At 52.3% G+C, this 22,508-nt stretch overlaps 2 protein-coding genes across 2 annotated transcripts in view; both read left to right on the forward strand.

Moving 5' to 3' along the window:
- The first annotated feature begins 1,742 nt into the window (after positions 1-1,742).
- Abcg4 (ATP binding cassette subfamily G member 4) lies at positions 1,743-15,572 on the forward strand. Its single transcript, XM_028783814.1, has 15 exons — positions 1,743-1,837; positions 2,397-2,647; positions 7,443-7,560; positions 7,672-7,804; positions 7,916-7,966; positions 8,138-8,283; positions 9,728-9,851; positions 9,962-10,076; positions 10,244-10,386; positions 11,356-11,454; positions 11,688-11,856; positions 11,956-12,056; positions 14,792-14,950; positions 15,067-15,185; positions 15,347-15,572. Exons 2-15 carry the CDS (start codon positions 2,410-2,412, stop codon positions 15,570-15,572), a joined length of 1,941 nt encoding a protein of 646 aa, XP_028639647.1. The 5' UTR covers positions 1,743-1,837; positions 2,397-2,409.
- Positions 15,573-22,091: 6,519 nt separating this feature from the next.
- Nlrx1 (NLR family member X1) overlaps positions 22,092-22,508 on the forward strand; it is a 15,913-nt gene continuing 15,496 nt past the window's right edge. The window contains exon 1 of the mRNA XM_028783703.1: positions 22,092-22,125. The gene's annotated coding sequence lies outside the window, so the exon portion shown is untranslated. The remainder of the gene's footprint in view (positions 22,126-22,508) is intronic.

The raw sequence follows: 22,508 nt of genomic DNA on the forward strand, positions 1-22,508 counted from the left end.
GCATCATAGGCAGATCTCTGGAAGTGTGAGGCCAGCCTGGTCTACTTAGCAAATTCCAGGCCAGCCAAAGCTACATAGTCTTAACAAAATAAAGCAAAAACTCTGCCTCATAGGTAAGATTATCTGAGAAGAATGTCCAGTGTATAGTACTTGTTCAGTAAATACTTAGGTTAGACAGGCCTGGTGACATATGTCTATAATTACTGCACCCAAGAAATGGTAGCAGGAGGACTGAGCAGTCAAAGCCAGCCTCAGCAAGAGCCTGAGTTAATGAGACCCTAACATATGCACAGCCGTGCTCATGCTTGTGCACGCGCGTGTGCACCCCCACATACAGGAATCACTGGGGTATTGTCTGTCATGAGGTACTGGAGATTAACTTGAAGAATAGAGGGTTCATCTGGAAAATGGGAAGATTGGTCCTGAGGAATGGCCATAGGTGGGATAGGGATGAAGGGGAGTTGGAAAAGATTAGATCCCCAACCCCATGAACCTCATAGTCTCAGGGTGGGTGTGGACATGCCCTTCAGGGGTTGTTAGTTTCCCAGGCTGCAGAGAGGTTTAGGCGAGGGTAGAGGGCTGGTGTTTGATTATTAGCATCCTCTGCTGCTGCAGTAGAAGCCTCGGTGGTCGGTAGTCGAAGCAGAACCAGCAACCTAAGCCTACCTCCTGTCTCCCAGTGACAGGTGGGAACTAAAAAGCTCAAGTCACGTGTCTTCGCTGGCTAACTTACTGACCCCTTAAAGAAATGGAGGATAGGGCAGGCAGGGGTCAAGAGTCATTGAGAAAAGGCCGTGGGGTGGAGTGGGGTGGGGTGGGGTGGGGGGATGTACGCACTCTCCCAGGACCCAGCCCACACTTGGAGGGTGAGAGAGAATGTGCATGTCTATGAAAAGACAGACTCTGAAGAGCCTTATGTGTGTATGCCCTGCAGCCTCCAGCCTATACTGGTTTGGAGACCTGTATCTCGCTGGTCAAATAAAGACTTATTGCCAAAGCAGGCTGTGACTGGGTCCAGGTTAACTACTGTCCCCTATCTCTAAAAAACTAGCGTCCTCTTGAGCCCTTAGAGAGGGGAGATGTGAAGAGGTGTGAGAGGCTGTCTCAAAGTCCCAAGAATTACCCTCAGAATTATACAGACAAGTCCTTTGTACTTTAGGGCTGGGTGGGGCTGCGCTCCGAAGCTGAACTGGAGAAGATAAGCAGCGAGGGGTTTGTGTAAGCAGATAGACTGACAGCTTCCCAACCCCCTGGGCACCTACTGCTCAAGGACCTGCCTCTGAGTAACTTCAAGTCTCCCTCCCTTAGCGACCTCGGGGTTGACCTTTTGCCGCTAGCCCTCAGTCCTAGGTCCACAAAAGCGCCCCCTTCGGGTCCCCACGCTGTAGGCGTTGCTTTCGCCACCTCCATCCTTGCCACTCGCGGAGTGAGGGGCAGTACGGGCCCTTTAAGAGCAGCAGGACCAGCGAGCAGAAGCTTGGAAGAGAACACTGCCGCCCGACTAGCTCCAGAGGACAGGCGCTGGGGACCAGACTACTAGAACCCAGTGGGTTCATCCAAGTGGGGTCGCGGTGAGACCTCAACCACCTCTCTGCAACCCTGTCACCCTTTCTGACCCGAGCCCTGCCTTCCTCTACTTGCCCGCCCTGGCCTAGCCCCGCCCCGGCCCGGGCCACCCGGACAGGGAGCCGGGGCGCCGGTGCCGCAGCCAGAGGCAGGTGAAGAGAGCCGGGAGTGTCCACCTCCCGCGCCGCAACGCTGAGCATCCGGGTCGAACATCCCGGTTGAGCATCCCTGCTGAGCATCCTTGCGTCGCAGCGGCCAGAGACGCGTCAAGGTGACCAGGCGAGCTGGGGGACAAGAGGGTCGGCCAGCGGGGTCTGGGGGTCTGCCGCTGTCTTTGGGGACAGTCCGGAGGCGCACGGCCATCTAAGCGGGATGGGGAGGCTGGCCGAGGAGCGGTGTCAGTCTGTGCAGAGAGGGGCTCGGAGCCGAGGCCAGAGTCTCCCCCAGCCCTCTCTGCGCCTCCTAGCTTCCCCGACCTCCGAGCGGGTGACTACCCTCGGCCGGCCCCCAGGGACTGCCGGCTTGTGGGGTAAGGAGATTAAGGCCGTGGCGGGGAGGGAGGAGCGGGCACAGTTTCGACTGGGCCGGGCGAGCAAGGCCCGGCTGGGACTACCTAGGAACGAGGAGAGGTCGCAACTGAGTATCACTGCACCGGGAGTGTGCTACCCGGTGCAGAAGACCCGGCGGGAAAAGGGGTGCGGACAGTTGGGGATCTGCCCTGAGAAGGAGGCAGGGTTGGGGCGGGGGGAGTAGAGGCGGGGCAGCATCGGAAAGCTATGGAGCAAGGGCTGAAGGGTCTGCCCCGAGCTAAGCAGGCCCTCTCCCTGCAGGCCGGCTGCTGTGATGGCGGAGAAGGCACTGGAGGCCGTGGGCTGTGGACTGGGCCCTGGGGCTGTGGCCATGGCCGTGACACTGGAGGACGGGGCAGAGCCCCCTGTGCTGACCACGCACCTAAAGAAGGTGGAGAACCATATTACAGAAGCACAGCGCTTCTCTCACCTGCCCAAGCGCTCTGCTGTGGACATCGAGTTCGTGGAACTGTCCTATTCCGTCCGGGAGGGGCCCTGGTGGCGCAAACGGGGTAGGTGGCAGCCCCATGGGGTTTTCTCGCCGAGTTGCCTCTCCAGGAGCATAGGTCCTGGGGATACCCCACTCTGCGAGTGTTCACGTCCTAAACCTCACTACACAACTGCAGTTGGGGTACAAGATCCCTGCTCCCCTCCATCTGCCAGCACTATGGGAGTTCAATCTGCTCTTGAAGCTTTTTCTTCTAAATAGACCCTATGACCTCTGGTCCTTGAGTTAGTCTCTCAGAGTGTGTCTCTCAGTCTTCTCTTTCTCTCCCCCCACACTCTCTCCTCCTGCCTCTGAAGGTGGTTTGGGGAAAGAGCCCACACTATCTGTGGAGGCTGTTTTCAAGGTCCAGCAGTATCCTTACACCTATTTTTAAAGATGTTACCATTCCAGCCGTCTTACTCCATTCTTGTACGGCCACAGTCCCTAGAAGCAGGAGGGATGGAGTTCAGACAGAAGGGGTGTCATCCTCGTGTTACCAATGAAGAAACTGAGACTTGAGGAAGTTGAATAACCTGACCAGTGTCCCTCTGCTAGTAAGAGGCAGTGCAGAGCCCAAAACATAGAAACTCTGGAGATTCCCCACCCTCCTCTCTCCTACCTGATCAGGACAGGTTTCCTAGAGCCCCCGACCTGTGCCTCTAATCTAATAGCTGGGCTGGGAGCCTAGAGGTTGGGCTGGGTTTGCTTCCCACAGCTGGGTGTGGGCTAGGGGTGGGGCTGAGACAGTGTCCTCTGTGGCTTAAGAAATAGCTTTGGGGTGCTTCAGAACGGGGCTCAGTATTAGCTGTCTCTACATGTTTGCTCATTTCCACAGACAACCAAAGGGTGTGTGTGTGTGTGTGTGTGTGTGTGTGTGTGTGTGTGTGTGTTTGAGCCCGTGGACCTAAGGCATCTAGACTCCTTATCCAATACCCTAACCCTGAGTTGTCTCATTCAGTTCTCAGAGCAGCTCTGGGCAGAATGATGAAGTTCTTGATATTCCTTGGCCTTCGGAACTTTATGCTGAGAAGAACATGGCTAGATTAGGCACGGCTCCTTATCAGGGTGGTGGGTGCCCCGGCGAGGGACTCTTCCCTTTGACAGCCTCATCTACCCTCTTCTTCACTTGCCATCTTCTAGCTCTGGCCTGTTCTTGCCTCTGCCCTCTGCCCTCTGCCCTCTGCCCTCTGCCCTCTGCCCTCCTTTGCCTGGCTTCTCTGTTCTTTGGCTCCTTCTCCCTTCTGGAGAGGAACACAACAAAACTAAGGGTGGCAGAGAGGGGAAGTGTGAGGGTTCTGGGGGAGACCTCTGCCTTCCTTGGTGAGCATCTGTCACAGTCCCTTTGAACTGTATATGACATTTATTTCTCCAAACACACTCAATTAATTATTACTGATCCCACTTGATAACATAATAACCCTATTAAGTCTTTGGGAGGGCATACTGCTGTCTTTTTTTAATGGTGTTGGGGATGGAAGCCAGGACCTCGTCTGTGTTAGACCAGCACTCTACCACTGAGCAGCATCCCAGCCAATTACCACTCTTTTGTCCATGAGGAATCACAGACCCGGATGATTTAGTGACTTGCCTGTTACAAAGGTACACACCTGTCATCTCATCACTGGGAAGGCTGAGGCGGGAGTTCGAGGTCAGCCTGGAGAACATAAAAAGACCTTGTTCCCCACCCCACCCCACCCCACATCTAAATAAATAAATTAAATGAAAAGATTTAGTGATCTGTCAAAAATGACAGACCTCCTGACGGAAGCAAGACTAGAACATTGGTGTCTTTCCAGAGGGAGGTCTGCAGGTCCCTCAGGGGCTGAGTAGTTCTGCTACGTGGGGAGTTAAGAGAGAAGTATTTTCACCTCAAGGGGAGCTGCGTGGCTTTTGGCAGGCTGAATGCCCTCTCTTGGCCTGACTTTCCTCACGGGTTTCTTGGGAGCTCAGCTGAGTTGGTACCTTGGAGAAAGGCAAGCGAGTGTAAGGTGATATCTGTGGCAGGCCTTGGGTTTTTGACTGGCATCATCGGGCTCTGGCCTCAGACTGATGAAATGAAGGGAAGGTTCATGCTTGCAGTTTCCTTCCTCACACAAAACTCACCTCGGTGAATGTTCTCCAGATGGAGCACCTTTCTGGTTGGCCATGAGGCGCTTAGCCAGAGGGCTGAGACCCAGGACTCTCCTCTCTCAGTAAAGCCCTGGCTGTGTAACCTCCAGTGAGGTGAAGGCTGTGGGCTCCAGTTACCTCATCTGTGCTGGAGGAACAGCTGAGGGTGAATAGTCTCTCAACGGGCAGTTGGTGTGGGCCGGTCTGACAGTGGGCATGGCCCTGGGCAGCAGGTTACTTAAGGTCAACTTTCATTGTCTTTGTTAAGGGGTACACTTTGGAGTAGGTGACAGATAAGGGCCGGAGTCCTCACCATAGCAGGTCTGTGAGCTTAGCAGGCCAGGCCCTGGTCCTTGGCTTCATCCCGTCCCCACCTCCCAGGTCATCAGTTGACTCTGTACAGTCTCTGCCCTCTGTCCCCTGGGTTATACCATAGCAGTGCTTTCTCACCTAAAGCCTGGGGGCTTCTGTTGTTCTTCCTGAGCTCCAGTGCCACCTCTTCCAGGAAGACACTCCTGATTTCCACCTTACTGTCCACCCTCAGAGGGTGAATTGCTGCAATTCCATCTCCACTGTTTGATTTTTCTCTCTAGTTTTTTGTTTCATTCTCATTTTCTTGACCGTTTCTCTTACCTAGTCTGTGGCTTTCTGGAAGGCAGAAACCATGTCCTTCCTTGGTTTATTTTCTGCCTAGCGTCTGGTACAGAGCTTAATGCATAGTAGATCTGGATAAGCATTTGTCAAGTAGAATTATAACACAATATGCCTTGTGAAATGCACTGCGTGTGCCAAGCACCGAGCCATATGCTTTCCATGTGGCAGCTCATTGACTCTTCACAACAAACCTGAGAGGCAGACACTATCATCTTTATTTTACAGCGCTCAGAGAGGCTAAGCAACTTGCCTCAGGTCACACAGCTGTTAAAGTGGGATCCAAGAGTTTGAACCAGCTCCAACTGACTCCCTACTGGTGTCCTTTACACACTCGCTGCTTCCCACAGAGGGAAGGAAGGGTGACATTTTATTGGCCATGTTTGGGGCTGGAGAGACAAGCTTGTGGAGCAGCGAAGACATGAAGAAGGGACTTTTTTTTTCCCCAGTATGGAGCCAAAGCTCTGAGAAAACATGCTTAACTGAGCATCTATTACATGCCAGGCAGACAAGGAAGATGAGTAAGGCGCAGACCCTTCCCCCAAGATGTTCCCTGACTAAGCTGCTGGGGGAGGGGTGTGAGCCCAGGCACACGGAGTGACAAATGCGCTGGCATCTGAAAAGTGCTGCAGGAACGTAGGACAGGCAGCCAGCTTGGGCTGCTCAGCGGGAGAGTCCCTGGAGTGTGTAAGGCAGGCGCCACTGTGATAAGGAAAGAGCCTTGATCTTCTAGGACCTCAGCACCCTCGCCCTCGTTACAGCCTTCAGGAGAGACATCAGCCTTCCCACAGCCTTCAACCCCCCTCCCGGCTGGACTCTAACACCAGTGGCGGTCATTTCTGGGGGGACAGGAGGAGAGGATGGGAGCTACTGTGTAGGAACTGCTCGCCCCTTGTAACTTTACTCAGCCGCCAGGCGGTGGTGGCGCACGCCTTTAATCCCAGCACTTGGGAGGCAGAGGCAGGCAGATTTTTTGTTTGTTTGTTTGTTTTTTTGTTTTGTTTTTCGAAACAGGGTTTCTCTGTGTAGCCCTGGCTGTCCTGGAACTCACTCTGTAGACCAGGCTGGCCTTGAACTCAGAAATCCGCCTGCCTCTGCCTCCCAAGTGCTGGGATTAAAGGCGTGTGCCACCACTGCCCGGCTGGCAGGCAGATTTCTGAGTTCGAGGCCAGACTGGTCTACAGAGTGAGTTCCAGGACAGCCTGGGCTACACAGAGAAACCCTGTCTGGAAAAACTCTACTCAGCCATAGCTAGTTCACCTATGACTAAGCCTCTTCTAAGATTCTCTCTCTGTCTCTGTCTCTGTCTCTCTCTCTCTCTCTCTCTCTCTCTCGTGTGTGTGTGTGTGTGTGTGTGTGCACATGTTCATGTATGCATGTTGGAACCAGAAGTCAATATCCATCCATCTGTCCATCCACCTTGCTCTCTGAGGCAGGGTCTCTGGCTGGCCAGTGAGGTCTGGGGAATCATCTGGTCTTGGCCTTTTCCGCACGGCTCACCCCAGCCTGTTAGTTGTTGTTGTCAAAGATTCCTTTTCATTTAAAAGTGTGTGGGGGGGGTGAGGGATGCTAATCGGTGAGTGGGGGTGCTTGCACACTCCAGATGAGCGAGTGCCCTCGCTCCCCTGGAGCTTGAGGTACACAAAGTTGTGAGCCCCTGAAAGTGAGTACCAGAACCGAGCTTGGATCCTCTGCCTGAGCTGGCCCAGCTCTTCACTGCTAAGGCACCTCTCTTGCCTGTGTTGTGCTGTGTTGTGTTTTGTTTTGTCTTGTTTTAGACAGGGTTTCAGACTCTGTAGCCCAGACTGGCTTGGACCTCAGAGCAATCTCCTCCTTGTCTTAGCTTCCCAAGTTGGGATTACAGCAGGGATCAGTACACTGAGGTTAAGCCGGGCAGTTTGAGTGGGTTCTGGAGATGGACACTTCAGTTCTTCCTTGTGCTGTGTGGCAAGCGTTTTACTGACTGAGCCGAGCCGTCTCCCCAGGACGCATCTTTAAGAATTGTGAGGATGTCTCTGATCCATTAGCCCTCACCGGTGACTCTCCCATCCTTGCTGCAGGTTACAAGACCCTCCTCAAGTGCCTGTCTGGTAAGTTCTGTCGCCGAGAGCTGATTGGAATCATGGGCCCCTCTGGGGCTGGCAAGTCCACGTTCATGAACATCTTGGCGGGGTACAGGTGAGCATGAGGAACCGGGGCGGGGCAGGACTCAAGAGAGGGGCTTCTGGGAGAGCGAGCAGAGGGCGTTCTAACTTCTGGCTTTGATGCTCACTGCCAATCTCCCTGCAGGGAGTCAGGGATGAAGGGGCAGATCCTGGTTAATGGGAGGCCACGCGATCTGAGGACCTTCCGAAAGATGTCCTGCTACATCATGCAGGACGACATGCTTCTGCCTCACCTCACAGTCCTGGAGGCCATGATGGTGAGGAGAGGGTGGCCTTCTCCTCCTCCAAGCTCCCCTTCCATCCCCAACTGAAGGGGCTGGGCAGGGCCTGGCACACATGCCTGCTTTACTCGTTTATCACTTGTTTAGGTCTCTGCCAACCTGAAGCTGAGTGAGAAGCAAGAGGTGAAGAAGGAACTGGTGAGTGGGGCCAGGGGTCAGGGGTCAGGGGTCAAAGGGCGTGCCCTCCAAGGCCCCAACTTGGGTGGGAAACACTGGCTTAAAGGGCAATCCTTTATGAAACCGGGGTGGTGCTTAGGTGAGGCCCGGATACGGAGGAGGCTGACTGGGGCTGGGTGGGGGTGCCTGCAGGTGACAGAGATCCTGACAGCCCTGGGACTGATGTCCTGCTCTCACACGAGGACAGCCCTGCTCTCTGGAGGGCAGAGGAAGCGCCTGGCCATTGCTCTGGAACTGGTCAACAACCCGCCCGTCATGTTCTTTGATGAGCCTACCAGGTAGCTCCCTGCTTCTCCTGACCTGGGTTTTCTCCTTTCTCAGCCCTAAGCCAGGGCTGGATGTGGATTCTGGTGATTGGCTCCGTGGCTGGAGACCAGCTCCCCTGTGTGCAGCCTCCTGGGGACTCCATCCTTGCTAATCCAGTCAGAGCCAAGCGTCTTTCATCCAGGTGTCACTCTGGATGCCCCACTCCACCCTCCTGATTGACATCTCCCTCTCCTCCCCCGCAGCTAGCCGTTAGTCACCATAGCCTACCTTTGGTCGCTCTCAGGTTTGCCCATCCCTAATGCTCAAGCTCAGGACAGCATCAAGATTCACCTCCCTGCCTTCAGTCTCCCAAGCACACCTTTCTCCAACCTGTAGCTAGATCAGGCTTTCTAAACGACAAGTCTGACAAGCGCTACTCTCCTGCCTCAGACCAGGCAATGAGTCCGATTTGCCGTCAACATAGTCAGTGGCTTCTCTTCTGGTCGTTCATATTTTATGTTCTAATAACGCTGAGTTGCCATTCCCATTGAAGTCTGTGTTTGAAGCCCCTCAGCTTGATCCCTGCTATGTCTTCTGTGTGGAATACCTTTCACCGCGACACCTTCCATTGTCCCTTCATCAGCTAACTCTTGCTCTGCCTAGACTCAGGACCCTTCCCTGGCTGTCCTCCATCCCCTTGCTACAGCACAGTATGGCTGACCCCTGGCCAGTCTTTCGGCTTGTGTTGCGATTCCACTTTTCACATCTCCTCAAGTCAACCAGGACCTTGGCTGTTTCTCTCTAGACCAGTCTAACACGAGCCCTTGTCACCCCAGTGCCTGGTACACAATGGGTACTTGGGATATGGTTTTTAAACTGAGCAGTACTCTGAGCTTGCAAACATCTGAACCATACGAGGTGTGCAGGATTCGGGGGCTTGTCTGTTTGCTTTCTATTGCTGTAATGAAGGCCATGGCCAAAAGCGATGTGGGGAGGGAAGAAAGGGTTTATTTGGCTTACGCGTTCAGATCACAGTCCGTAGTTAAGAGAAATAGAGGCAGGAACTCAAGCAGGAGCAGAGGCAGGGACCATGGAGGAATGCCATTTACCTGCTTGCTCTCTGAGGCTCATTCACTGAGCCTCAACTCAGGATACAACTCAACTCAGTTGTATACAACTCAGGACCACCTAATAGGGAGTGACACCGCCCACAGTGGGCTATGCCCTCCCACATCAATCATTAGTCAGGAAAAATGGCCTCACAGGGTGCTCTGATGGAGGCATCTTCTGAATTAATGCTCCCTCTTCCCAGACGACTCTAGTTTGTGTCAAGTTGACAAAGACTAAGCAGTTCAGGGGTGGCCATAGGGGTGCCTTCCCACTAGTTCCATCCTGTTCACAGAAGCCGCCCCACCTCACTCACCCCTTCTTAGCCACATCCACCTCACTGCTCCCTGGTGACCTCTCTCTGGACAGCGGTCTAGACAGCGCTTCTTGTTTCCAAGTGGTGTCCCTCATGAAGTCTCTGGCCCATGGTGGCCGCACCGTCATCTGTACCATCCACCAGCCCAGTGCCAAGCTCTTTGAGATGTTTGACAAGGTCAGTATACACGGGTCCCCAAGAAGGCTGGCCTGCCATAAGACACACATGTCAGTGGGGTCCGCCTGCCCACTGGTCATGTGTTCCTCATGTATGCCTTTCCGCCTCAGCTCTACATCCTGAGCCAGGGACAGTGCATCTTCAAGGGCGTGGTTACCAACCTGATTCCCTATCTGAAGGGGCTTGGCTTGCACTGCCCCACCTACCACAACCCCGCTGACTTCAGTAAGTGGGGGCTCCTGGGAGGATTCGGGTGACAGAAGAGGGCCAAACATTGGGTTTGGATGAAAGCTCATTGTCACCTGCCTTCCCCATATACCAAAGAAGGACCGCCCTGCCCTTGGGAATTGGGGGTGAAGCCTAGCTGAGCACTCTGCTCTGTGTCCCCCTAGTTATTGAGGTGGCCTCTGGAGAGTATGGAGACCTGAACCCCATGCTGTTCAGGGCTGTGCAGAATGGCCTTTGCACCATGGCCGAGAAGAAGAGCAGTCCTGAGAAGAATGAGGTCCCTGCCCACTGCCCCACTTGCCCTCCGGTGAGTGGGGTGGAGAGGGCAGAGTGGGGGAGGGGAGATGGGACCATAGACAAAAGACGCTGCCAAAGAGCTGTTCCCAGAGGCTTTGCTGTCACTGTGTAATGGGAAGCCTGGTGCTTGGGACAGACTACTGTTAACAGCAGTGTGAGGTCGTGGGCTTTGAACTTCTCATCCACCTGTTCCTCCAGAGATGCTTTGAGCATCTTTGGTTCACTGCCCTCAGTGCCTGCCCGGGGCCCATCTGGAAAGCGGGGCCAGTGCAGTTGCTGACCTCGGGGCCAGGGGGGTCTGCTGTCACCTCTAACCCAGAGGTGGGAAGACTAAGCTACCAAATCACATAGGCTCTTAGCAGGCCATAGGGGCAGCCAGGGTCTACCTAGTGTCAGCTCCCTTCCTTAGATGAGATGCCATCACTCCTGAAAGCTAGAGGCTTGGCTATTGTTATCAGTCATTGTCATTCTTGTTAGTTAGTGGGCGATCCAGTGGCCCATTCAAACATTTATAGCTTTAGAGTTAGTCATGAAGTAAAGAAGGGGTCGGTCTGCCGGGCGGTGGTGGCGCACGCCTTTAATCCCAGCACTTGGGAGGCAGAGGCAGGTGGATTTCTGAGTTCCAGGACAGCCTGGTCTACAGAGTGAGTTCCAGGACAGCCAGGGCTATACAGAGAAACCCTGTCTCGAAAAAAAAAAGAAGGGGTCGGTCAGATGAACCAGATCGGGTCTTTGACTCCGTCCTGTCTCCTACCATCCAAGTATCTTTATGTGTTCTCTCTCTCTCTCTTTCTCTTTCCCGTCCACCCTCAAGCTGGAGGTTCTCACCCCTAAACCCAGAGCAGCTCGGGGGGCCAAGGCTCCTCCTTCTGCGGGCCTGGGCGCCGTCCTGAGAAGAGCTTGGGACTCTCCCATCTACTGAGCTGCATGGGCAGTGGGTGGGTCAGGGTACACTCATCTGGTCCCCGTTCTTCTCTAGGAACTGGATCCCATCGAAAGCCACACGTTTGCGACCAGCACCCTCACCCAGTTCTGCATCCTCTTCCGGAGGACTTTCTTGTCCATCCTCAGGGACACGGTGAGATGTCAAGCTGAGGGGTAGGTGGTGTAGGCTGGACCTCTTGGACTGTAGACTCTCAGTAGCTGGAATGGGAACTAGGAGCACTACTCTCGGACACCATGGCTCTGTGTGCCTGCAGACATCCCTGACTGACTTCCTAATCTAGCATGGTCTTTCCTAAGTCCTCTACCCTACCTCCCACTCCCTCGGCCTGAAACACATACTTCTTCTTTTGGCGACCTGGGCCGTAGGTCCTGACTCACCTGCGGTTCATGTCCCACGTGCTGATCGGCGTCCTCATTGGTCTCCTTTACCTGCACATCGGTGATGACGCCAGCAAGGTCTTCAACAACACCGGCTTCCTCTTTTTCTCCATGCTCTTCCTCATGTTCGCCGCCCTCATGCCCACTGTGCTCACCTGTGAGCTGCTCTGCCTGGCGGATGGATAGGGTGGGGGGGCCGGGCAGGAGGCAGGGGCCAAGGCTTAGCCTGTGGAGCCTGATGTCCTCGTGTCCTCAGTTCCCTTAGAGATGGCGGTCTTCATGAGAGAGCACTTGAACTACTGGTACAGTCTCAAAGCGTATTACCTGGCCAAAACCATGGCTGACGTGCCCTTCCAGGTGAGTCTCATGGAATGTGTGGGCTGATGGGAAAGCTGAGAAGACGTGGGAAGTTATAACTGTAGCCAGATGTAGTGGATCACCTCATCCCAACATTTGGGGTTGGGGGTAGGGGGTTGCAGGTGTGTGTACTGAGACAGGAGGACTGCCATGAATTCAAGTCAAGCCAGAGCTACAGTGTGACTAGCTATCTCAAAATAAATAAATAAAGAAGTGGCCATAATAGCAGAGTAAGAAATGTCTCTCTGTCGTAGGCAGAAAGAGCCCACAGGCTCTAGATCTAGTTTTGCTTATTGGCAACCAGTTTGTCTTTGCTTTGGTAACCCCTCCTGGAAATGGGACAGCGTCCCTCTCAGAGTTGAGCTTCAGAATTAAATGTGAAGGCACAGAAAGCTTAATTTCTGACTTTTTGAGACAGGGTCTCTCTGTATAGCCCTGGCTGTCCTCACTACCTAGACCAGGCTGGCCTTGAACTCACAGAGCTTCGCTCGCCTTGCTCTGCTTCCCGAGAGCTGGGAGTAATGTGTGCAATGCCACACCTGGCAATTTATTTATTTATCATGTGTGTGTATATATACATTTATGCCAGAGCATAGGTGAGGAGGTCAGAGGACAGCATGTAGAATTCAGGTTTCTCTCTACAGCGTGCGGATTCTAAGGACTCTGTCAGACTTGGCAAGCAAACGCCTTTACCTGCTGAGCCAACTTGCTGGCTTCCTATAAAGCTTTTAGAAGTGATCGTGTCATAGAAATACCAGCTGGCATTTGTTCAGCACACTGCCACCTTGCTTAAAGCTTCAGGGCTACCAATAACCCTTTGTGCAAATCCCAGAAGTGTTCCTTTATCTAGGTGTGGCCAGGCACACCAGTAATCCCAGCATTTGGAAGGTGAAGCAAGGTGGTTGGGAATTCAAGGTCACCCATGACTACATGCAGAGTTTGAGACCAGAATGGGGAGAGACCAGAATGGGCTATGAGAGATACCTGGATCAAACAAACAGCAGACAAACAAACAAACAGCAGAAGGGGAGATGGATGCTGCTCTGTGCTGTGCACAGAGCTTAGGGAGAGAGATACAAGCGAGACCTTGGCCTCTGGAAGTCCCTGTCTGGAAGTTGTGAGCCTACAGGTTGTCTTCTGTACCGCTGTCCTGTTTTCCTGTTTCCCAGGAGCTTGTTCTCTCTCTCTCTCTCTCTCTCTCTCTCTCTCTCTCTCTCTCTCTCTATTATATTTATTTAGGTTATTTCTGAAACAGGGTCTCAATCTATAAGCCAAGACTGTACTGAAGTATCTAGACTGGGTTGGCCTTGAATTTATAGTAATCCCCCTGCCTCAGCCTCTCAAGGGCTAAGGAATTATCACTTGGCAGAAATTATAACTTCTATTTAAGGTTTAAAGTTGATGTTAAGGGCCAGGCGGTGGTGGCACACACCTTTAATCCCAGCACTTGGGAGGCAGAGGCAGGCAGATTTTTGAGTTCCAGGCCAGCCTGGTCTACAGAGTGAGTTCCAGGACAGCCAGGGCTACACAGAGAAACCCTGTCTCAAAAAACCAAAAAAAATTGATGTTAAGGGTTAGTAAGCAACATAAAACAAATTAATAAACCTGTCATCTTATTTTTTATATATGAGCATCTAAGATATGTTTACTTAACACAAAATACAGATATACTGCAGCCTTCGTAATTAGAGTCTCCATGGTGTACCCTAGATTTGCCCAGTCCACAGGACCGCTCTTTGTGTCCGAGAGGTGGCAGCCTCAAGGGAGAACAGAGCTCTCTCCTAGGGAGAGTTAATTCTTTGATAACATAAGGAGACTGGAGAAAGGCTCATCTATAAAAGATTAAAAATACTTGCTGCTCTTCCAGAGGACTAGAATTAAGGGAACACACACACACACACACACACATCAGTGGCTCACGCTGCTTGTAACTTCAGCTCCAGGGGTACTTGCACATAGGAGGCATACACATACAGAGATATACGTATAAATAAAAACAAGTCCCCAATAAATATATTATGTATATGTGTATGTATATAACATATATGCTTGGAGAGATGGCTCAGTGATTAGGAGTTTTTGCTGCTTTTGCAGAAGGCCTCAGTTCAGTTACCAGCATCCATGTCAGACAGCTTACAGATACCTGTAATTCTGGCTCTAGAGGATCCTTTTCTGGCCTCTGTGTGTACCTGCATAAATGAGCACATCACATACACACAGACACATACATACATACACATACATACACAGACACAGTAAACACACACACATACTACAAACACCACACACACAGACACACACACACAAACCACACATACAGACACACACAGGCACATATACACACAAACACACTTCAAGCACACACATACACCGCACACAGACACACTAAACACACACACACATATACCACACACACACACACACAGAGATACACACACACACATACACACACACACATACACACACACACATACACACACACTTCAAACACACATACACACACACATACCACATAGACATACTATACACACACACAGACACACACAGACACACACAGACACACACAGACACTACCCTGGACATGTGTCAGTCTAAAAGGCAGCATGAACAAGAGTGGAGGCTGGAGAGGGCTGAGGAGCCCAGGGAACACTCATTTCCCAGTAAAGTGGTAGTATGTCCTAGGTCACCTGCCCTGGACTTGACAGTCCCTAACAGACTCTGTGGCTGCTCCCCAGGTGGTATGCCCGGTGGTGTACTGCAGCATCGTGTACTGGATGACAGGCCAGCCAGCTGAGACCAGCCGCTTCCTGCTCTTCTCAGCCTTGGCCATAGCCACTGCCTTAGTTGCCCAGTCTTTGGGACTGTTGATCGGAGCTGCCTCCACCTCCTTGCAGGTGGGAAAGGTGGCACCCAGGTGGGGGGGTCTCATGGGAGATATCAAGAGCGCTATGGGGTGGATGGGACTGTGGTCACCCCTGTGACAGCCAGGCTCCATTCCCCTCTCCTTCAGGTGGCCACCTTTGTGGGCCCGGTGACTGCCATCCCTGTCCTCTTATTCTCCGGCTTCTTTGTCAGTTTCAAGACCATCCCCACTTACCTGCAATGGAGCTCCTACCTCTCCTATGTCAGGTGGGTGTGGCTCCCTCCCCATAGGCGGTCCTGCCAGCTCTAAAGGGGCTGTGCCATCTGTTGTCTGCCTCTGCCCCTCGTAACCTGGTTGGGCTCTGGTGATTTGTGGAGGGGCAGGGATCCTGTGCCGAGTGGTTCCCTCTGAGCTCTTGTTTTCCTAGGTATGGCTTTGAGGGTCTGATCTTGACCATCTATGGCATGGAACGAGGACACCTGACCTGCTTAGATGAACACTGCCCTTTCCGGGACCCACAGATCATCTTGCGTGAGCTGGATGTGGAGGAGGCCAAACTCTACATGGACTTCCTGGTCCTGGGCATTTTCTTCCTTGCCCTGCGGCTGCTGGCATACCTTGTGCTCCGGTACCGGGTCAAGTCTGAGAGATAAAGCCTGGCTCCTACCTCTTCTGGGCAGGAAGCCTCCAGTTCCAGCCCTTTGGGGCTTTTTAAACTTGTAGACTTGGGCGTTGGTTGCTGGTGCAGCCACCCTTCTCTCCCTCAGCTGCTTCACAGGCTGGCTGGCCATGGCTCCCAGCCTCAGCCCCGGAGGCAGAACTCCAGACTTCCCGTCAAGGCCAGGAGTCTTCCCAAGTTGATGCAGTCTGTAGCTTCCTCCCTACTGTCTCCAATGCCTGCATGCAAAGACTACTGGGAGGCTGGGGACCTCCTCTGCCGAAAGCACCCTCCTCTGTTGTTTGCCTGGGAGCTCCATGTTCTCTAGGCCTTGACTTACAAGTGATCAGACTGACCCCCTCTGGGGTCCCCACCACACTAGTGTTGGTAAACTGCTATCAGGTTAGAGTCCCAGGGCTGGGCCCTGGTGGGGTCCCCAGGGAGTCCCATCATGGACATTGGATGGAACAAGGAGGGACTCTGGAAGCTTCCTCCTCCCCTTTTCTCCTCACACCCACTTTGGCAAATTTGGACTATCTGTTGGGACAGAAGCCGGGCTTTCTGTCTGGGCCACCACTCCCAATCCTGGAGATTGGAGAGAGCATGGGATGTCCTGGCCCCTTCCCTAAGCCTTTCGGTCAGGGTAGATCTCAATGGCACCTCTTCAATAATGTCTGTGTCACTCTCCCATCTGCCACAGGAACTGGAGAATGCACTTTATTCTGGGGGTGAGCCGGGGAAGCCCCCATCCTCCCTCCTTGCTGCTCCTGAGGTTCAGTTCTACTCTTCTGAGTCACATCACAGGCACAACAAAGGCCACCAGGCAACCTCAGCCCCTCACAGGCACCATCCCTTATGTCTCAGAGGAAGAGTGACTGTGGCAGGGAGGTGACAGTGGTGGCGGGAGGGCAGTCCCAACTCTCTTCCTTCAGAATCCCTCTTTGGGGCCGGGTAGGTAGTGGTGCACGCCTTTAATCCCAGCACTTGGGAGGCAGAGGCAGAGGCAGGCAGATTTCTGAGTTCGAGGCCAGCCTGATCTACAGAGTGAGTTCCAGGACAGCCAGGGCTACACAGAGAAACCCTGTCTCAAAAAACCAACCAAACAAACAAAAACAAAAACAAAACAAAAAAAACCAGAATCCCTCTTTGGAGGCTAAGAACAAGGCTGGTGTGAGCCAGTATGGGTCCAGGGTCTGCAGGTGTCTATCTCCCAGTCTTCCCTCCGTCTTAGGCCAGGGGTGGCACTGGCCTCCTGGAGGTCAGAACCCAACAAGCACAAGAATGGGCATAGCTGGCCTCAGTCACTGCTCCCCCCATGGCCCTCTTTTTGGGCCCCAAGCTGACACTCGCTCACCCGTCCCTTCTCCAGCCGTCTGCTGCTCACTCAGACTTCTGTTCACATATATTCATCTTCCAGTCAGCAGCTGGTTCCTGGACATCAGAGCAGCGGGGCCTGGATGCCAAGTGGCAGACACACCCGTCTATTTTCTTGGTGGGTCCAGGAGCATCCTATATCTGGTTTCTCCTCCTCCAGGACTCTTTCCCTAGTCCCTGTGCTCACCCCTCTGTCTCTGCTCCAGGTTCTTCTCATTACACAGAGACCAGTTGTATTTGTGGGATTTCACCCATTATTAATAAAACCTATATTTATACAGTATGCAGGGCGTGAGTGTGGATCTGCTACCATAAGCTGTATGAGGAGGTCTTCAAAGCGCTTGGCAAGATGTCTGCCAGCCTTGGGGATCTTGTGACAAGGATGTTAATTAAGTCTTAGGCATACGTCAGATTCATGAATGTATATCCTATTGAAATATTTGTGTCATACGTCCTGCCTGACCAAAACTTCAGTGCCAACCTGAACTGCATTTTATCATCAACCCCATTTTTTCAGGTGAGAGAAAGGTATCATTGGCCCTTAAATAGTGGAAATGGACCCTTGGATGTGTACTCAGCTGGCCGAGTGCTTGCTTAGTGTATATGAAGACTAGGCTCAGTCCCCAGGGCTGGGTAATCCAGATGTAGTGGCATGCACACGTTATCCTAGAACTGGGGACGTGGGCACGAGGAGGATTGGAGGCTCAAAGTCATCCTTAGTTCCTAGGGAGTTCAAGGCCAGCCTGGGCTAAATGAGACCCTGCGAGGGTGAGAAGTGGAATATGGAGAGCAAATCTGCTACCAGACTCTCTTCTCACTGGTCAGGGCTCTCGGTCATGGCAGGGTCTGCAAGCTGTGTGTGGGCAGTTATGTCTGCTGCATAGATATATTACCAAAGTGGTTCATGACTCTGTCCGGAGCCCATGGAACCCTGATAGTGCCTAGAGGGGAAGGAGAGTGCCAGTCAGTGGTTTTCAGAAAGGACAATGGGAAACAGAAAGGTCTCTAGAGCAGTGGATCTCAGCCTTCCTAACGCTGTGGCCCTTTAATACAGTTCCTCATGCTGTGGTGACCCCAACCATAAAATTATTTCACTGCTACTTCATGACTGTAATTTTGCTACTGATGTGACTCGTAAGTATCTGATATGCAGCATATCTGATATTTGACTCCCGTGGGGTCATGACCCATAGGCTGAGAACCACTGCCGTATCTGCCTCCAGGATGGGAGTGGCAGGGACTTCACTGGGCTTCCTCTTATTTTCTCTTTTCCTTTCCACTTTTTTTTTTCTTCTTGACCACCTATACCAGGGCTGAGCCATCAGTAATCAGTACAACACATTAGAGGTTTGGAGTGGGCAAACGTTCTGAGGGGCTGAGGGTCTTGAGACCAGGTGGCAGATGGCCCAACACGGTGTGTATTGTCTCACCTTTTCTCTTGGGCCTGGGGGTGGGAGATTGAAAGGATCTACTGAAACCAGCCCTGTCAGTCGTTTGGAACACTACAGCCGTGCCTCAGGTAGAGGAAGTCTTCTGGTTTGGACTAGGGTCCAGAGTGGTTGGGTACTGAACTGTAGACAGACTAACTTCATTTCTTATAAAGACTTGAAGGGGCAGGGGGAAGCTGGGAGAATCTGACTCCTAGGTTGTTTGAGGGGGCATTTAGGGACCTTCTTCCTGGAGTGATGCTGATAAAGGACAAAGGTATGACATTTCTCCAGCAGCTAGTTTTCCTGCTTCCCCTCCTTCCTTTTTTTTTTTTTTTTGCTTGTTTCTTTGTGACAGGATATCACTATATAAACCTGGCTAGCCTGAAGCTCACTATGTAGGCCAGGCTGGCCTCAAACTCCAGGACCTGCCAACCTCAGCCTCCTGAGTGTTAGGATTGAGGGTCACCATACACAGATGCTTTTATTTTTCTCTAATATTAGTTTTTATTGTTTATTTATCTGGGGAGAGCTTGTTTATTTATTCTTACACAGGTCCTCTTTTTGTTTTTTTTTGTTTTTTTGTTTTTTTGTTTTTGTTTTCTGAGACAGGGTTTCTCTGTGTAGCCCTGGCTGTCCTGGTATTCACTCTGTAGACCAGCCTGGCCCTCAAACTCAGAAATCCACTTGCCTCTGCCTCCCAAGTGCTGGGATTAAAGGCATGCACCACCACTGCCCGGCCTTACACAGGTCCTCATGTGGTGCAGGCTGGTCTTGAACTTCACTGTCACTGCAGAGCTGTCCTAGCATTCAATCCTCCTGCATCTACCTACCAAACACTATACTTTCAGGCAGGTGCATCTGGTTTATGCATTGAATTGCAAATTAAACTCAGGGCTTCGTATACCGAAAGCAAGCACTATATCAACTGAACTACACCTCCAGGCTCCTTCCTGACCATGTAGCCCAGGTTTTCCTTGAATTCAAAGCAGTCCTGTAAGTGCTGGGATTACAGGAATGAGCAGCCACCGTGAACTAGTCTTTCTTCAGATTATTCCTTTACTGCTTCATTTTGTATTTGCTTGTTTATTTGGCTGCAGGTTGAACCTGAGACCCTGCATATCCCCAGACCTTTTAAAGTTGTTTTACACTTTTAGACAAGTTGGTTGTCATTGCCTGGGCTGCCTTTGAGCTCCCTCTGTAAGCTAGGTGGGCCTTGGATTTATAACTATCTGTCCTCAGCCTCCTAAATAGCTGGAATTACAGTCCCGACCTTCAAATCCTTTGGCTGGTTCTCTTTTAAAACACAAACCAGTCTCCAACCCATACTAAACACACTCTACGTTGACCTATACTCTAGTCCCCAAATGAAATAGGCCTGAAATAATCAAACACCTTTGATTTGAAGTCCCACAGAGACTAGAGAGGGCAAACGGCCCTTCTGGAGCCAGGAATCACCTTCAGGGATAGAAAATACTTGGACAATAGTTCACAGATTCACAGAGAGAGCTTTTGATTCCCACAGCAGCCCCAAGATGGGGCTAAGAGCAGTGCCACCATCATCTTCATTTACAGTGGAGGAACCTGGTGTGGGGGGAGGTGACAGGCAAGCTCTCCAGACACCGCTCTTACCGCTGCTTTGCTGCCTCCCCCTACTTCCAGCAACCTGCCCGTCCGTCCAGCCATGTCTGGAAATGGATGCTCTCTCCTGCCCACCTGCCAGGTCTCAGAGACTGTGTTCTCAGTATGCTGCCTCTCTGTGTTGGGGTCTGTGCAAAGTGCTGGAGGGCAGAGCTGATCAAGATGGTTTTTGGTGCCATGGCTCTCAGAGCACCATACTGAGGCCAGACAACAGAGGACATGCCCACAGCATGACTCACAGCCCTTCTGTCTGCAGAGGCCAGTCAAATTATATGTTAATCTAATAACCCACACATCTGTCATACTCATAGGGGGAAGGGAATGGTTTTGCTGTGAACAATGAACACTAATTGTAGCCAGGTGACAGTTGAATTCCCATGGTAAGGTAAGTAGAGAGAAACTACTGGACCCTAAATGTCACCCCTGAGACTGTGTCCATGGAGATACTCATATTCCACTCTCTGGAAGAACTTTATTTATTTATTTGTTTATTTATTTATTTACCCATCCATTCATTCACTCATCCATCTGTTTTTGTTTGTTTCAAGATAGGGTTTTTCTGTGTCTCCCTGGCTATCCTGGAACTTTTTTTGTAGACTGTGCTGGCCTTGGGCTCAGAGATCCACCTGCCTCTGCCTTCTTGTGCTGGGATTAAAGGCATGTGCCACCTCTACCCAAACTCTTTTGTTTTTAATATCAAAAAAAATTATGTGTATGGGTGTTTCGCTTGCATGTTTATCTGTGCACTGTATACATGCAGTGCCCAAAGAGGCCAAAAGAGGGCATCAGATCCGCTGGGAATGGAGCCACAGCTGGTTGTGAGCTGCCAATGTAGATGCTGGGAATGGAACCCAGGTCCTCTGTTAAAGCAGCCAGTGCTCTTAACTGCTGAGCCACCTCTCCAATCTTAGAACATCTTTTAAAATGCAAATATGCCCTTTTCCATGCTGCCCAGTATGCCCTTCTGACTTTTAAACAGCCAGTTCAAATGTCACAGTCTCTGCTAGAAGCAGGTAGTAATTTTTCTATAGTTTGCCTCAGCTTCTGAAGGAATTCACTGTCAGTATGCAAGTCCCTGCATGACTCGCTCTGCTTGGCAGCCCAGGGTGAGTGTTCAGTACTGGCCTAACACCATACATGGAATGAATCGCCTAGATAAAATTATCACCATCAGTCTTCTGTTCCAACGGAGGGTAGACCACAAAAGCCTCTTCCCAGCCAGCCCTGAGGAGCCTCTCTCTTGACTTCTCTATTTCATGTCTGTTCTCTGTACGTTGCACACCCATGTTTGCATGTGGAGGCGTTCCTTTGTTGAAGGTAACTGCCAGCTCTGTTACAAGAACCTTGGGTGTTCCTTGAATGGAAGGGATGAGGGTTGGGGTTTTTAGAACACGGAAGTCCCAAGGCTAAGCCATGACGGGATGTCAGACAGGAAGAACAGGTTGGAGAAGGAAGTATCTATCGGTACCCATTCTTCCTTCCTGGCCAAAGTGGTCAGAGGCCCCCCTCTAGAGTCTTGGAACTGAATGACACAGAAGGGGGAAAATCCAAGAAGGACTGTCTTCTGCCTGGAGGTAAGCTATGGTTGTGACCAGGAAGGGAGGTCAGGATGCCCTGAGGATGAGTATCCCAGGGTAAGGACGGCCTAGACGGGAACTTTTGTTCTGACTCATCTACTTCCAACAGAGGTGACCTCCGCGCAAGTCATTTACTCTTCCGCGCTTCCGTGTCTTCATCTGTAAAATGGGTTTTTATCAACAAGTCCAGACTTGGAGGTGGCTATGAGGTCATCGGCTGGGTCTGACGCTTGGGAACCTGCAGGGGGCAGTACGGGAACCTAGGTCCTGGGAGGACCGGGTGGGGCTGGTGTCCCCGCCGCGAGCCAGCTCCCCTGATCCGCCTTCTGCGGGTCTCCGCTCAGTGCGCTCTGGTGTCCAGGCCAGGCGGGGTGCCCGAGTGGGCTGGGCTGCGCGCTGGCTGGCGGGCGGGCGGAGGCGGGCTAGAAGCGCCGTGCCGAGCGAGCCGGCGAAGCTGGGAGCCAGCGGGAGACGCCGGCCTTCGTCCCTCCGGGCCGCGGCGACCAGCACCAGGGCCTAGGCAGCCTGGGTAAAGGCCTAACTGGGTCGATCGCTCCTCTGGCCCCCCGGCTGGACGGCTGCGCTGGGCCCCGGAAGCAAAAGCCGGGCAGCTGGGTCGCAGGAGCGGGCAAGTGGCACTGGGAGTTCTGCCGGAGCTTGGGCGCTGCATACGGGCCTACTGGCAGAAAGCTGTTTGGAACCCAGTTTGGTGGGGGAGCTCCGCATCTTCTTGGTTGCACCCCTTCTTTTGATTAGTGCCATGACAACTGCTTGATTAGAGGATTATCCTAGACCTTGACTCGGGGGAAACCTGGAGCTGATTGATGTCAATCCTGGGATTTGCCAGGTTTTCAGGACTTTCTCCAGGGGGGGGGGGGGGGGGGGGGGGGGGGGGGGGGGGGGGGGGGGGGG

The sequence above is a fragment of the Grammomys surdaster genome, unplaced genomic scaffold, assembly GCF_004785775.1.
Source record: "Grammomys surdaster isolate TR1022 unplaced genomic scaffold, NIH_TR_1.0 1164, whole genome shotgun sequence".
In the NCBI taxonomy this organism is placed as follows: Eukaryota; Metazoa; Chordata; class Mammalia; order Rodentia; family Muridae; genus Grammomys; species Grammomys surdaster.